General features: G+C 43.7%; 1 protein-coding gene across 7 annotated transcripts in view; it reads left to right on the plus strand.

The window, feature by feature from the left end:
* DENND5A (DENN domain containing 5A) overlaps positions 1–16,366 on the plus strand; it is a 74,709-nt gene that overhangs the window by 11,669 nt on the left and 46,674 nt on the right. For 4 of the 7 annotated variants that reach the window (XM_056850934.1, XM_056850936.1, XM_056850937.1 and 1 more), the window contains exons 2-4: positions 12,389–12,460; positions 13,027–13,136; positions 14,966–15,626. In XM_056850934.1, coding sequence (XP_056706912.1) covers positions 12,389–12,460; positions 13,027–13,136; positions 14,966–15,626 — 843 coding nt within the window. The remainder of the gene's footprint in view (positions 1–12,388; positions 12,461–13,026; positions 13,137–14,965; positions 15,627–16,366) is intronic. The other 3 variants (XM_056850935.1, XM_056850938.1, XM_056850940.1) reach the window with 1 other exon arrangement.

The following is a 16,366-nucleotide window of genomic DNA, read 5'->3' on the forward strand; positions in this document are numbered from 1 at the left end:
GCCCCTTGTGACCAGTTCTATTTCCTGCCTTGAACGGGAGAGCAGCCTTCTAGCAGCTCTCTGCTACAGAAATAATAGAGAAACCTTAACCTTACTTATTAGACCTAAAAATATTCTTATTTTAACAAACCTAAACTTAACCTAACTAATCTACTACTCAATTCTATTTACTGTCTTAATTTTCTGCCTATTCTCCTCAGAAGGGTCTTTTCCCGCCAAAAATAAATAAATAAATAAATAAATAAAATGGCGGATCGGCATCAGGACAGCTATATAGCGCCTGCCAATTTAGACCCTAGCCTGCTAGTGGCCTTACCACTACAATTAGATGAACCCTCGGACAGTCACTCTGGTGACCTGAGGACCAAAACTCAAAAGGGAAAGGCAAAAGCGGCAAGAACGGCGCAGGCAAGTACAAACGGCTTGGCTCGACCGCTAACAAGCGCGCCAAATGCCTGCTGCAAAACGCACGCTGCTCTGCCGCGCCTGAAAGACGCGACTGCCAGATCGCAACAGAAAGCGGCCGGGAGAAAACAGCGGCGGTAGCCGCTCCTCCCACACAGCATGAACGGGGGAAATGAAGGAGACTGGCAACTCGCCTTTTTGCCTCGCCCGCCGTGCTCCGTCCTTAGGCGGCTCGCCTATTGTTATTCAAGGACGGGAAGCAGCGGGAAGCAGCCAGGAGAACACAGCGGCTATAGCCACTTCTCCCACACTGCACAAACGGGGAAAATGAAGGAGGCTGGCGGCTCGCCTTTTTGCCTCGCAATGCTCCGTCCTCAGGCGGCTCGCCTATTATTATTCAAGGACGGGAAGCATCAACGGAGACATCGACTGCCGGTAAGGTGACTTCGCCCCCCCCCTCATAGATGCAGCCTGTTTTACTCCTGTAAGAGCAGAGCTCTCCGCCCTGATTAAAAACGCCTTCTCAGATGGCTTAAGGGCAGTACAACCTCCTTATCCTGCCCCATCCATACAGGGATCGTAGGGATCACACCCTCCAGCACCACAAACAGTAATCTGATTGCTAAAAGGGCAGAATATCAGCCAAAGCAGGGGAACGGCTGTGGCTCAGTGGCAGAGCGTCGGATTGGCATGCAGAGGGCCAATTCTGGTAGTAGGTGATGTGGAAGACCTCTGCCTGAGATCCTGGTGAGCCGATCACCAGTCCAAGTAGTACCAAGAGTGCTGGCCAGCCTAAGCAGCGCTGAAAGCTAATTCACGGTCACAAAATTGCCAATTGGTACCCAGACTGTCTATAGTATTTAACACAGAAGATTTCCTTCTGCATTGGCATAAAAACCTAGCTACTCTTGATCTCTCAGAGGACTCAGAGTGGGAGAAAAGACTCCAGATAGGTTTGTGCCAGCGCTTGATTATTTCTAACTCTGTTGAAAGGAGAGCGGGAGAAACCAATGGCACCCATACAATGCTCCACAGCCTCTAGGAAGCCTTTATATTTGGTTTATCGGTGCTTCTAAAATTCTAAAAGTGCCTTCAGTAGAATCACCTGTCACTGCCTTCACTCCTTCAACCTTGTTACATGGCCTTGCCATGATTAGGGACCCTACAGATAGGAAGGCAGAGTTAGCAGGCATAAATGCTCAGAGGTCTTGGCACTCACTATCAAGCGCTTCTATCACATCTGCCCTAGTATACAGAGCGGCAATAATTTGGACTAGGAAGTTATATCAACTTTTTCCACAGGAAGAAAGAAACGCCTTTACAGGAATACCCATGTTTTTTGAGAGTGGTATTCTTTCTAACTGATTCGAACTTCGATACCATGCCATATGCAGCTAGGACACTAGCCGCAGCATCAGATGCCAGAAGGGCATCCATGTTTTTTTTTTTTTTTTTGAGAGTGGTATCCTTCCAGCTGATTCTACCTTAGATACCATGTCATCCATGTTTTCGAGAGTGGTATTCTTTCTAGCTGATTCCTCCTTAGATAACATGTCATATGCAGCTAGAACACTAGCCACAGCCTCAGCTGCCAGAAAGGCTCTCTGGGTACGCCCCTGGCAAGCGGAGTATATAGATCAAAATTGGTTATTATGGGCTTCCTGTATCAGGGAAAGACCTTGCTTGGAGACAATTTGGTCCCCATATCAGTGGAGACCAAAGACAAGTTTCTAAGCAAGGAATCCAAGGGATCACTCCCTCTATGTCCTTTCGTGCATACCACATACTTCAAAGATACAGACCTGATCAACCTAGAAACCACCGGAACCAGAATTGCAGCTCCTTTAGTAAAGGAGGACGATTCAATAAATCTCCAAAAATCCTCCACCTTCCAGGGCAATAAAGGGGATAAACCCGACCGCCCAACCAAACAGTGACGCCAGCCACCAGTCAGTGGAAGGCAGGCTCAGCCTATTACACCGTCAGTGGTCACCTCCCAACCAGGCCTCTAGGTCACAAACATTATCTCACAAGGCTATCAGATAGAGTTTTTCTTACACTCCTTCACATCGACTAGTAATATCTCCAACATTCCCCCCCCCAAAAAAAAAGAACTTCAGAGGCCTCTTAGACATCAAGGCGATGGAGCCAGTGTCACCATTAGAGCATACATTGGGAGTCTATTCAGTATTCTTTACTGTTCCCAACAAAGGCGGCGGATGGAAAGCCATCCTAGACCTCAAGTTTCTGAACAGATTATCCCATTAAAGCGCTTCAGGATGGAGACACTAAAGTCAGTCACACAGGTCCTCAGGGAAAAGCATTTTCTTACATTCTAATACACCCGGCACATTGTTGTTTCCTTCGGTTCCCGTACAAGGGACACCTCTTCCAATTCAGGGCCTTACGATTCGGGTTATCATCGCCCCTCCTCGAGTATTCACCAAAGTTCTGGACACACCAGTCACATCTCTGCGCAAGGAGGGCGTGAGAATGCACCCTTCTCAGACGACATTCTGATTTGCGCAAGCTCAAACTAGCAGAGCATAGATCATTCAGAGAGAGTTCTGAAGAGGTTAACAGAACACGGGTCATAATCAACTTCAGAAAGACCCACTTAGTTCCATCCCAACGATTGAGAGAGATGGGGGATGGTCATAGACACACTGACAAACTCCTTATACCTTCCAGTGGACAAAAATCCACAACATTTCATCTCTAGCAAAGAAAGTGATTAATTCCCGGTCGCCTTCTCTAATGTCCCTGACCAAACTGAAGGGTCACATGTCTGCATGCATTCCCGCAGTTCAAGGGGCACGCTTACGAGCAAGACCTCTTCAATGGTTCTTAAGGCCGTACCAAAGAGACATACCAAGGAAGAAGTGACAGAAATCTCATCCTGACCGAGGAAGTCAGATCAAGACTAGTATGATGGTTTGTCTCAGAATTTGACGAAAGGAAGTTGGTATCTCCGTCCAACACCAATTCAAATCTTCACGGACGCGTGTCTATCAGGTTGGGAAGCCACACTCAAGGGACAATGGCTCAAGCAACATGGACCATCAAGAACAGAATCTTCACATCAGTGCCCTAGAAATCAGGACGATCCTCAGAAGCGACTACATTTTTCCTTGGGCCGAGTCCAACCTCTCATCAAAATCAGCAGAACATATTCAGGGCACAGTCAACATACAAGCAGACTGGCTCAGCAGACAGGACATCAGCGAGGCAGAATGGTCTCTACATCCAGAGGTCTTTCAACTTAATACTCAGAGATTCGGCACGCCACAGATTCATCTGTTTGCATCCAGCATCATCCACCAGCTGCCAAGGTACTATTCCATGTACCGTCAACAGGGGGCGGAACAAATGGACCTCTTAATGTCACCAGGGCCACACGACCTACTGTACGGGTTTCCCCCCTCCCTCCAAGGGTATTGAGAAAGGTACGACTTCAAAAAGCATCAGTCAGATTCATAGCTCCATATTGGCTGCGACGACCGTGGTTCCCATCTATAATTCAGATGTCCATACAGAACCATTGGAGACTTCCAGACAGACAAGATCTCCCTCTACAAGACCCAATATGCCATCCCAATCCAGGGTGGTACAAACTGACCGCATGGGCACTGAAAGGAGATGACTTATAGCCCTAAGTTATAGCCCGGTGGCCGTCACTACCATATTGACAACAAGGAAGCCATCAGGAGGGACAGAGCTTGGGGCTAGCTACCTGCACTCTACAAAGGCAACTGGCATCTATAGCTACCATAGTACCCAAGGTATCTGGATACCGTTTAACCAAACACCATCACATAAAAGCCTTTTTAAGGGGCGTCAGTTATTTAGCTCCTCCTGTTAGACACAGGTTCACAACTAGAGCCTGCACACAGCTTTGACAGCACTCACACAACTACCATTCGAACCAATCACTGAGATAGGACAAAATGTAGCTGCAAGTTTCACAGGGAGCAGGACATAGTGCTTACATCTTCTGCACTAACCCCAAGAATCCTAAGGAGAAGGCCTGGCACTAGCTAGACCTAAGAAGGGCACTACCTGTTTACATTTATCTTACTAAAATTATTAGGAACTCTGACTCCTTATTCGTTCATATCTCACCACCTGACAAGGGCAAGCATATGTCCAAGGCATCCATTAGTAGGACCATCACCTTATACATAACACAGGCTTATAGAATAAGTAACCTACCTGCTCCTGCGGGCGTTACTGCCCACTTGGGAAGAAGTGCGGCTACTTCAGCAGCCTTCGACTGCCGTGCTTTATGGAAGAGATATGTAAGGCCGCAACTTGGTCCTCGGTGTCCACATTTGTGAGACACTACAAATTAGATCTATACTTGTCAGCAGATGCCGCCTTAGGCAGACGAGTACTGCAAAGTATACTTCAGGACGTCTAACCCTCCCAAGGGCGGGGGACAGCTCTTGTATGTCCCATAATGAAGATGCCCTTCTCCCTCTGAGCGAGAAAGAGCCTTGGCTACTTACCGTGAAGGCTTCTTCTGCTCAGAGGGACGAAGGGCATCTTGCCCGCCCAGACGTCAGTAAAATATAAATAAAACAAATAAAATAAAATTACAGGTAATCATGGTTACATCTAACTTCCAGTTGACATTCAATTCAAGTTAAACGCTGTTTGTTGGTTCATGACTTATAGTTATCCTAAAGGTTCATCGTTAATGTTTATTAGGAACTTATTTCTTGTATAGAATTATAACTAACATGTTTCTTCAGTCTATCTTAAATATATAAGGCTCGGAAAGTCTTTAACTGATCACAAGGGGCGTTTACCCTCAGAGGTCAGAAAAATTTAAATATTTGGTTCCTGCCTCCCGAGATAAGAGGAAAAGGAAACACCCATAATGAAGATGCCCTTCGTCCCTCTGAGCAGAAGAAGCCTTCACGGTAAGTAGCCAAGGCTCTTTTTCTCACAAAGCCTTAAATGTGAAGTAGTTAGGTAACTGCCTTCTGCCATCCCTGAGAATGATGTGAGTTGGAGTTCAGCCTATCTATTAATTGGTAGAGCCAGTTAAGGGAACATGGAAAAAGGAGAGATTTGAGTTAGAATGAAGCACTGCTAGTAGTAAACTTTTAACACCATATGCTTTATGAATAGTGCATAGTTCTTGTCCAGAGGGCTTGTACAAATTGTATGGTCAGCATAAAGATTAAACGTGAGAGCAGAGATTATTAAATAATATTGATAATGAAATAGGAAGATTAACTTTTTACAAGAGTGAAGTACAGAAAAGCTGAGGCCATCCAGCAGAAAACACTGTGAAAGGCACAACAAGGTTTGTTCTGTGGCACGTGAAAGTGGCCGATGGTGGGCCATTTGAGCAAGGTTAACTGTAGATCAAACATAAAGTATCCCAGACTTTGTGAACTGTTATACGGATCTATCCGTTGTAATAGAAACCAATTTTTGGACGTTTGAGTTCTGATTATTTGGAGGCTGCATTCACAAGCAGTGGAAACAGTTTTCATTTTAATTTTTCTGGAACCTTGTTTTCCCCCGATGTCTTACGATATGTGTCTAAACTTAGTGCTTGTTAAAACCCTAACTTTCTGGGGGGTTTCCCCCCCCTATATCAACATAAGGCTAGGAAACAAAATAGTCTAACGTGCTCAAAAAACATGATTCATATGTAGTTATATTGGGTCTAAATTCTGATGCATTCATTTTTATGTTGGGTAAGTTTTTGTTTTGTAAGTGTTTTCTTGGCCAGTAAGCAAGTCATAGAATAAAATCCTGTTAATTCTGAGGAATTATTTCAGGCTTTTATCATGAATTATCATAATAGCCCAAATGCCATCACAAACTGGATAAGGTATTTTTCCAGTGGGCTCCAGCCTTTCCCATTATTATTTTCTTTCCTGCCCCAACCCTTCCTCCTAATTTTGTTCCAGTCTCCTTCCTCTGCGTCAGCTCTTCCATGGTACTACTTGTCCTGCCCAGGGAAGAGGAAGGATGATATTACATGTTTAGAGCATTTAGTTTGGTTTCTTGTTTAAGATGGCACCACTGTACAGCAACTTAAAGCTTGATCAGTTTCCAGAACAGGAAGAGAAATCAAGTCTAACTGATATCTCAGTGGTGGCGAACCTATGGCACGCGTGCCAGAGGTGGCACTCAGAGCCCTCTCTGTGGGCACGCGTGCCGTCTCCCCAGCACAGAGTTTGCCTGAGTTAGTTCCCCCAGCTGAGGAGGCTGGGGACCAGCGGTGCCTTCCTGGCTCCTCTGGGAAGCGCCGGGCTCCTTCCCAGCACCTTCTCTGCAGTCCCCGGCTGCACACTCCAGAAGTGAAGACGAGGAGCCTTCTGCCGAGGACTGGAAGAGGCAGAGCCAGGACGGGGCTGGAGTGGGAGTGGGACGCCTGGGCGGCCATCTGCGGCAGGCTGGTTGGTGATTGCAGCGCAGGGGATTGGCGGTGAGGGCTGAACGGGGGCCCGCCTGGCATTTGTGCTGGAGTTGAGCCCTTTGCTTAGCTCGGGTTTCCACTTTGCTTGTTCATGCAACCAAAGATACCTCTGAGCACATACAGAGGGCTGCCCCACCATCAGCCCCCCCACATAACAGTCTTTTTAAATTCGTATGAAGATAACCATTGGAAAAAGAATCAAACTGAAGGGGTGGGGGCTATGCTCCAGCTGCTTTCCTTCCCCCGCTTTGCTGCCAACCTCCAGGTAGTAGCAGAAGATCTGCTATTTCAGTTCACCTGGAGAAAATGGCCGCTTTGGTAATTGGACTCTATGGCATTGAAGTCCCTCCCCAAACCCCACCCTTCTCAGGCTCCGCCCCAAAACTCTCCCGCAGGTGGCAAAGAGGGACCTGGCAACCCCTAGCCCCATGTGGACTTCTAGCTGTGTTGGCACTTTGCGATAAGTAAGTGGGTTTTGGGTTGCAGTTTGGGCACTTAGTCTCTAAAAGGTTCGCCATCACTGTGATATCTCCTCATATGCCTGCCTACAACTGGAGGCATTTGTAATTCGCTGCTATTTATCAGGTATTAACAGTTCAGATTGTCTTTGTGATAGCTAGCATAGTGTTCTGTAATGGGGCTAAGAAGTAGTCCATCAGTCTTTACTCTCACTATATGGAAGTTTGTGGCAAGGATATTTTGATTAGTTGCAGCTTCCATTCAGTTTATAGCTAGTCTGGCCTGTTAAAAGAAATATTCCATTTCAATTCCTTTATTGGCATACCATCGAGCAATTAAAAGAAATATTAATGTGAATGTATTTAAAAGTTGGATCAATAAGTGTGTGTTAAGTAAGGTAAAGGTAAAGGTCCCCTGTGCAAGCACCTGGTCATTCCTGACCCATGGGGTGACATCACATCCCGACGTTTCCTAGGCAGATTTTGTTTATGGGGCGTTTTGCCAGTGCCTTCCCCAGTCATCTTCCCTTTGCCCCCAGCAAGCTGGGTACTCATTTGACCAACCTCGGAAGGATGGAAGGCTGAGTCAACCTCGACCCGGCTACCTGAAACCAACTTCCGTTGGGATCGAACTCAGGTCGTGAGCAGAGCTTGGGACTGCAGTACTGCAGCTTACCAGTCTGCGCCACGGGGCCCATAAAAAGTGTGTGTTACAAATAGTTTAAAAAACTAGCTACAATTCTGGGCACACATTATAAGCAAGAATTAGATTATGTGTTTTGGTACTTTTTTTGCTGCTTTAATCAGATCAGATTTAGTGGGACTTGATATGTAGAGAGGGTTGCCAGATCCAGGTTGGGAAATACCTGGAGATTCTGGGGGTGGAGTCTGGGAAAGGTGGGGTTTGGGGAAGGGAAGGACTTTATTGGGGTATAATGCCACAGAGTCCACCTCACAAAGCTGCCATTTTATCCAAGTGAACTGATCTCTGTCGCCTGGAGATAATTTGTAATAGTGGAAAAGCTCCAGCCACCACCTGGAGGTTTAGTAAAATCACAACACAGGCTCAGATTCAAAGAAAAATAAACTTAAATTTACTGAGACTATTGTAAACTCAACAGAATTCAATCTTAACCAACATAAATAAATCCACCAAGGGAACACAAATATTACAAAAGTTGCTTCACCAAAACAATCAGGAAACCGGTCGCCGCACCGGAAGTTTCAGTCACTGATCCGTCCCTGGAGTAGGACAATAAAGGATATAGTTTCCACAGTTCTAAATCCAAAATTATTATACCAAAACGTGGTAAATTTAAGTTTATTTTTCTTTGAATCTGAGCCTGTGCTGTGCTGTAAACAATTGTTGTTTCAGCATAAGTAGCAATTTATTAGATTTACACTATACTGTGGCACCACCTGGAGGTTGGCAACACTATGCATAGTTGTTGTTTCAGCTAATGACTAAGATAATTGTTGCATGAGCAAGCACCTTTAATGAATTCTTACTGGATGTGTAACCGAGGCCACCTTAAATGTGCTCTTGGTGCATTAGTAAGCAAAGGAGTAATTGAATAATTTTCTCTGAAATTGACCTTCACAGATTGTTCTGACTTCCTCTGTAGTTTAGAATTTAGCACAGATGAGTCCTAGTGTAAATTATATTGCAAAATTTAAAAGGTATGGCTAGACAGATACTTTTAAGTTTTTTTAAATGCTTCCCTAATGTCTGCTTACTTTTTCTTTGATTATTTAATTGATTTATTATATATTTATATCTTTCTCCAAGGAACCTTAGGGAAGTGTACATGATTTTTAACGACTCCTTTTTATTCTCACAATCACAGTATGAGGTAGGTTATGCTAAGACAGAATGACTCACCCAGGGTCACCCAATGAGGTTCATGATGAGAAGAAATTTGAACTTGCAACTCCTGAGTCCAACACTCTGTTAAATTAAATTTACAGACAGGAACAGACTGAATTCTAAATATGTCATATGGAAAATACTCCTGCTTGTGATGAACTTGGCCCACCCATCCCCTTTATTTTTTCAAACAAGGGACATGCAAGGAAGGATACTTCTTACCTAATGACCTGGGTTCAAATCCCTGATCAGCCATAGGGGCCATGGGTAAGTTGTTAGGATTCTATGTACTGTGGGGAGGCAATGTTCGGGGGGGGGGGTTTAGCAGCCAGCAGCTCCCTGATAAACACTCTCCTAGATTGGCAGCCAGTAAAATGGGCTACTGATTGAAGTAAATATCACCCCTCTGTGTGTGTGCAGTAGCATCTTCAGTTTGCACATGTGTTGGGGTATTGGATCTCATCCAGCATTTCTTAGCTTCATCCACCATGTGAGGATCGGTGTTCCACACTGATCCACATAGACTTACGGCCTGCATTCATGTGTCACACTAAACAGTATTTTTAGAGGGATGTCCAAATGCTAGCCATTCCACTAACTAGTTAGTAAGATTAGAGCAAGAGTCCAGTAGCACCTTAAAGACTAACAAAAATAATTTCTGGCAGGGTATGAGCTTTCGTGAGCCACAGCTCACTTCTTCAGATACTTCAGGTATCTGAAGAAGTGAGCTGTGGCTCACGAAAGCTCATACCCTGCCAGAAAATATTTTTGTTAGTCTTTAAGGTGCTACTGGACTCTTGCTCTTTTCTACTACTGCAGACAGACTAACACGGCTACCCACTGTGAATTAGTTAGTAAGATGTCTACATACTGGTTGGTAAGAAGACTACAAACTGGGATAGAGCTGCATCGCAGTTAATGAGTCTTGGTTTGTAGTAAATCTAGTTAGTTGTTGCATATGAATACAGGAATCCTAGTTTAATCCTACTTTGTTTGGTAGTGTCAGATAGGCTCTCCGCCGGCCCCGGAGAGAAACAAGATGGTTTTCCCCACGGACAAAATGGGGTCCTTTTGCACTCCGTCCCTCTCCGTTTGCACCTGGTCTCCTGCCCAAGATCTGCGGCTCAATGGAGACCCGCCCTGGTAATGGCTGATCTGATACCAGGTCCCGCAAAACAATACTGGGAGCCCGGGAAGATCAGCCACTTAACGCACGCATTTTACTCTGAATACTTTTTGCTCAAGTCGTTACCTTCAGTAACGTGCCTTTGCTTCGGTATTGTGCTTCGGTAACGTGCCTTTGCTTCGGTATTGTGCCTTTTTTCCCAATAATCCAATCAACTCCATTGTATCCACCCTATATATGTCTCTGTATTCCTCATACCTGTATGCTAGCCTTAAGTCTTTGACCTGCTGAAATCGCTGTTATTCTGAAATAAACTTTTAACTCGCTGCTCCGGCTGGAGGAAAGTTATTGCCTGGCATCAACTTGCTGAGGCCTGACAGGTAGCCTCTTCCCCCCCTCACCAGCACAGAGTCAAAATTGCAGACTGGCACATAACCGTTGTTCCTGCTGCAATCTGCTGTCACTGGTAGCAGATGAATTTGTAATTCCAAGAACAGTCTGGTTAGTTTTGATTGTCTGCGGCACTAACTGTTGGTTCATTCAAAAAACTACATTTTAAATTAACTTTGGCTAATTGTAGGGTTGCTAACCGCCAGGTGGAGGATGGAGATCTTCCGCTATTACAGCTAATCTCCAGCCGATAGAAATCAGTTCACCTGGAGAAAATGGCCGCTTTGGCAATTGGACTCCATGGCATTGAAGTCTCTCCCCTCCCCAAGCCCTGCCCTCCTCAGGCTCCACCCCAAAAACCTCCCGCCGGTGGTGAAGAGGCACCTGGCAACCCTAGTTAATTGTGATGGCTGATGCAGCCATTATGTATCCAACTGTTAAGATCTTGAACAGATCCAGGCATTCTATGCTTGCAGCGGACTGATCAGGATCTGTGTGATCCGCCTTCTTCAGGGTTAGAACAACAATTTGTAGAGGTCTATATAATTGCGATAGTGATTAAAGCAGCCTCCTCAGTTTCCCACAAATGAGACTCCGTGGAATTTATGCTGCACACTGGTAAAGCTGGCTATCATGATGTTTGCTAACTGCCTACCCTGAGTAGGAAAGATGGCACAGACGAAAAAAGAGCGATGCCTGTTTGTAATTTTGCCAGTTTCGTTTAAATGTTTACAAATATTATATAAACAATTAGACTAATACTAATTGTTCGGTAGTTTACATCCCTCCCTGAGAAGCGTTGATTTGCTGGCAAACAAAAGAAAAGGTGGAGTGATGCGGGTGGGACATGCTGAACAGGCAGCTCCTCCTAATTAGGGGTGGCATTAGGGATGACATCTGCTCTTTGGAAAGGAGGTGGCATCACACTTGTGGTTGTCGGTCTCCGTTCCTGCCTCAGTCTGACATTTAAATATATTTAGCCCTTTTTCCAAGCAGCTCTCTATGTGGTATACAAGGTTATTCCATTTCGTTTCTCCGATTCTTTCATTTTAATAATTAACTTTAAAAGGAGAACTCTCGTGAATAGCTTTATGTGGTCACATATATTCAGTCCAGTTGTGTTTGAACAATTTTGTATGCTCTGAAGCTTCCCCAAGCTCTTTGAATTGACACAGAAGTGTAATTTGGAGTTGTTTTACGTTAATAAAGAGTAAAACACAGCAACAATTACAAAAATCAGCCTTTTTTCCATTTAATTATAATGTGCTGAGAATAAAAGGACTGAAATGGATTCCCCCATCCCATTTTGCAGGTGGGGATAAAAGCTTTTGAGTGTATTTGAATTATGTTGTTTCATGTAATTCTGCCTTATTGTTATAGCAGCTGTCAACTCTCTGCGTACTCATTTTCCTATTCATTCTGTGAAGGTGACAAAATCCTATTTTTGGAGTCAAACATTTTCTTCTTGTTTAGAAAGTATTTGCATTCATAGTAAGTATGTGATTTTCCAGTACTTTAATCATTCCTTTTCTATTGGCTGAAAAAGGTTTCCTTGATCATCTTCTCAAACATGCAAATATGGTGTCCAACTTACTGTATTTCTCTGGATTTGGCAGAGTTGCTTAGAAACAGACCTATAGCTGCAATAAGCATTAACTCGATTAAATTATAATGCAGTGTTCTTTTTATCTGTTATATAGCATTATGCCAGTATATACAGGCCTCTAAAGCCCAAGATGTTGGTGGCCGTTTCATTTCCAGTTCTGCAGAAGGTAAAACAAAAAACAGGGGAAACTCAAAACCTTGATTCATCTGGATATTTCTTTTCTAGTATTTCTGTCCCTTGATCATCTTGTGCCTTCTGGATTTCCCTTCACAGCTGATTTCTGTAACATCATCTGATGGATTCAAAACTTAAATACAAAATAAAACTATTGAAATCGGTCTATTGTGTGTTTAAACTTTTTTGCTTAAGTTTTGCATCTCTTACCTATGTGTGCATTTCCTGAATCACTTTTAAAATGAGATTTGTTGTGGCGAACAATTGTAAACATGCACATACATACTAAATTTTGAAACACTTAAAGCCAATAAAATAGCCTGGTTTACTTTCTTACTGGAAAGGCACAGATGGATAACTGTATGCAAGTCACTGCCTGTGTTATAACCTCATGCTACTTACTCTCTTTTGCTAATCACTACTTGCATTTCCTGTTTCTCGTCAAGGAAATATTTCATCTTAATTCTTTTACTACTAGATAATGTGCTTTCTGGCATCTATACAGAAATGCATGGAATGGATTTATTGTGATGGACTTCTTTTTCCTTCATTTTTCAGGTGAAAATTTTGAACAGACTCCATTAAGACGCACGTTCAAGTCCAAAGTTCTTGCTCGTTATCCCGAAAATGTTGAATGGAATCCCTTTGATCAAGATGCAGTGGGAATGGTTGGTTATTTGTATTCTTAATGTTAATTTATAAAATGTTATACTGCAAATATAATGGATTAGATCCAGTGCAAAGTTTCCATTCTTTTGTTAGAGCCTCTTGCACAAGCTGAAACACAAGAAAAAAACCCTGGCAGCTGCTTGTGCCTAGTCAAACTTACTGTATTCCACATTTTCTGCTTGTGCAAGATCTGATGCAATAAACCTTTGGGTACTATGATATATAGGGAGATAGTGCTAGGTGCTGCATAACATTTTATGCAAGCAAAACTGCATGAAGTCTGTTTCTGCTTGGACATCGCTTCATCCAAGCCAGTGATTTCACATTGCTTAACCACAGTGTGTACTTCCTTATTATCTTCCAGCCCCTGACCATCTTGGGGGTGGGCCTGTCTTGCAGATGAGAAATGAAGAATCCTCCCTCTGATTACATTTTGTGTGTGTAAAGTGCCATCAAGTCACAGCTGACTTATGACAACCCAGTAGAATTTTCCAGGCAAGAGACTAACAGAGGTGGTTTGCCATTGCATTCATCTGCATAGCACCCCTGGTATTCCTTGGTGGTCTCCCATCCAAGTAATAGCCAGGACCAACCCTATTTAGCTTCTGAGATCTGACGAGATCAGGCTAGGCTGGGCCATCCAGGTCAGGGCATCTACATCTTATCTCCCTTCTATTTTTCCTCCACTTATCTGAGTTCTGTGCCTAGAGCCTACTTGGCTGGGTGAAAACCACTTGGAGACAGGGATGCAAGAAGGTTAGGAATGAAGGTTGATATGAGAAAAGAGGGCTTCACGTGTGTCACCTGCTTATCTCTTTTGTGATTAAAATTGCACTCCACTGATTCTTTGGATAAGGCTGAAACTGCTCCATGCTTAGTACTTGAACCTATCACCATTGCACCTGGTTTGACACTGGCGCCTGAACAAGAATGAAGACTAGATGGTGCCTGAGCACATATGAGATTATTGTCCTCAGTTGTGACAGCAAGAGGTACTCTGTAGCTATATAACTAACATGTGGGAAGTCAGGAATTGGTTCTTCAATGGCCACTGCCACTTCTTCAGTGCACATAGCATTGTGAGTTTCCAGTTGAATGAACATATTCTTCCTCTTGTACATGAGCAGTATCTAAAATTTTTGGGAAAGACCATTCTGGTTCCTTTAATGTGTGCTTCCTATTTGTAAGGACAGAAGCATCCCTGGAATATTTGTGCTTGTAGTTCTTACTGTGCATTCCTGATTGGGAGGGGAGTTGGCTTAGGAGCCGATGTGACCCTGCGGTGGTGTAAGTGCCCGATTATCTCGGGATAACAGGCACTTATGCCGCCGAGGAGGGCATCCCCGCTGGCCCCGGGACGCTATGCCACAGCACAGGACGCTATGCCACTGGCAGGGCCTTCTACCTGTATTCTCCTGGCACAAATCCCTGTGCCAGCTTCCTGGGAGGTGCAGGCCCACAAACCTTTTTTCCTGTTTTATTTTGGAAAAAGGGCTTTTCCCCCCTCCTCGGAAGCCAGGAAGCCTCTGAGGAGGCTTCTCAGCTGTGCCGTCCTGGCTGCCACGGTTCACCCCCCCGCCCCCCCCAGGAATGGTCTCTTAAATTATGGGGAAGAATAAAGGTCAGTTCATTTATTTTAATATGTTGCATATAATTTGTGCTATCTGTTGGAGTTTATTTTAGTAGAGCTTATACAGGAGAAATTTGTCTCCGACTTGGCTCCATTATACCTGATGCCTTTAAACAGGTTAAACTCAAAAGTAAAATTGTTATGCTAGCGACTGATTACTGAATTACTATATCATTGCTGTTCAATCTTTCTTTTCAGCTATGTATGCCGAAGGGTCTGTCTTTCAAGACTCAAGCTGATGCCAGAGAACCTCAGTTCCATTCGTTTATCATCACCCGTGAAGATGGCTCACGGACATTTGGGTTTTCTCTCACATTTTATGAGGAGGTTACCAGCAAACAAATTTGTAGTGCAATGCAGACATTGTATCACATGCACAATGCAGAATACGATATTCTTCATACCCCACCTACAAATGACAAAGATAACTGTAGCACCATAGAAGACTGTAATGGCACCTCCGTATCGAAGCTACAGCGATTTAACTCGTATGATATTAGTAGGGACACTCTATATGTTTCTAAGTGCATTTGTCTGATAACCCCAATGTCTTTCATGAAGGCGTGTAGAAAAGTACTTGAGCAACTCCACAGAGCTGTAACCTCACCTCAACCACCACCATTACCTTTGGAAAGCTTTATTTACAATATACTCTATGAAGTTCCTCTTCCTCCAGCAGGGAGATCTCTAAAATTTTCAGGTGTTTATGGACCAATTGTCTGCCAGAGGCCAAGCACCAGTGAGCTGCCATTATTTGACTTTCCAATTAAAGAAGTCATTGAATTACTCGGTGTGGAGAATATGGTTCAACTCTTTACCTGTGCTCTTTTGGAATTTCAGATATTGCTTTATTCACAGCGTGAGTATATCCTTTTCTTTTGTAGCTGCTAATCAGTCATAATAAAGCTTAAATTATCACCAATGTCTAATTAAAATTGAAATTTCATAGGTAGTAAATATTATATATCTCAAATGGAATCAACTAGAGGAGAAAATGAGCATCCAAAAATACCTAACTCAGCACATTGAAATGAATATTTTTGCCTTAAATAAGGCAATGGCTAAAATAAGCATACCTAGTTCTGTCTTCTGCTTTTTTATCAATATAGAGTGTTGGTCTGGCCTTGAATCAGACTTTATTCACATCTTACAGGAAATGTGATACATGAGTGCATTTCTTGTTTTGAAATCTGAAGGAAGAGAGGAAACTTTCTTCTAACAGTATCCATTACACTCTGAGATGGCTGGAGAAACTCATAGCTATAGGATTTTTTGTATCTGATAAGTGCCATCAAGTCATTTCCGACTCATGGCGACCCTATGAACCAATGTCCAAAGTGTCCTACCATTAATAGCATTGCTAAGCTCTTGCAAACCAAAGGCCATGGCTTCCTTTATAGAGTCAATCCATCTCATGTTGGGTCTTCTTCTTTTCCTGCTGCCTTCAACTTTTCCTAGCACAATTTTCTTTTCCAATACTACAATCCCGTTATAAATTGGACCCCTGTTGCATTTTTTCATGGGGGACTTGGCAGCTGTAATATAGCTGCAAGTCCCCATGGTGACCTTGTGTGTACTTACATGTAGTTTGGCCCTCAG

This window comes from Euleptes europaea, chromosome 6 (genome assembly GCF_029931775.1).
Source record: "Euleptes europaea isolate rEulEur1 chromosome 6, rEulEur1.hap1, whole genome shotgun sequence".
In the NCBI taxonomy this organism is placed as follows: domain Eukaryota; kingdom Metazoa; phylum Chordata; class Lepidosauria; order Squamata; family Sphaerodactylidae; genus Euleptes; species Euleptes europaea.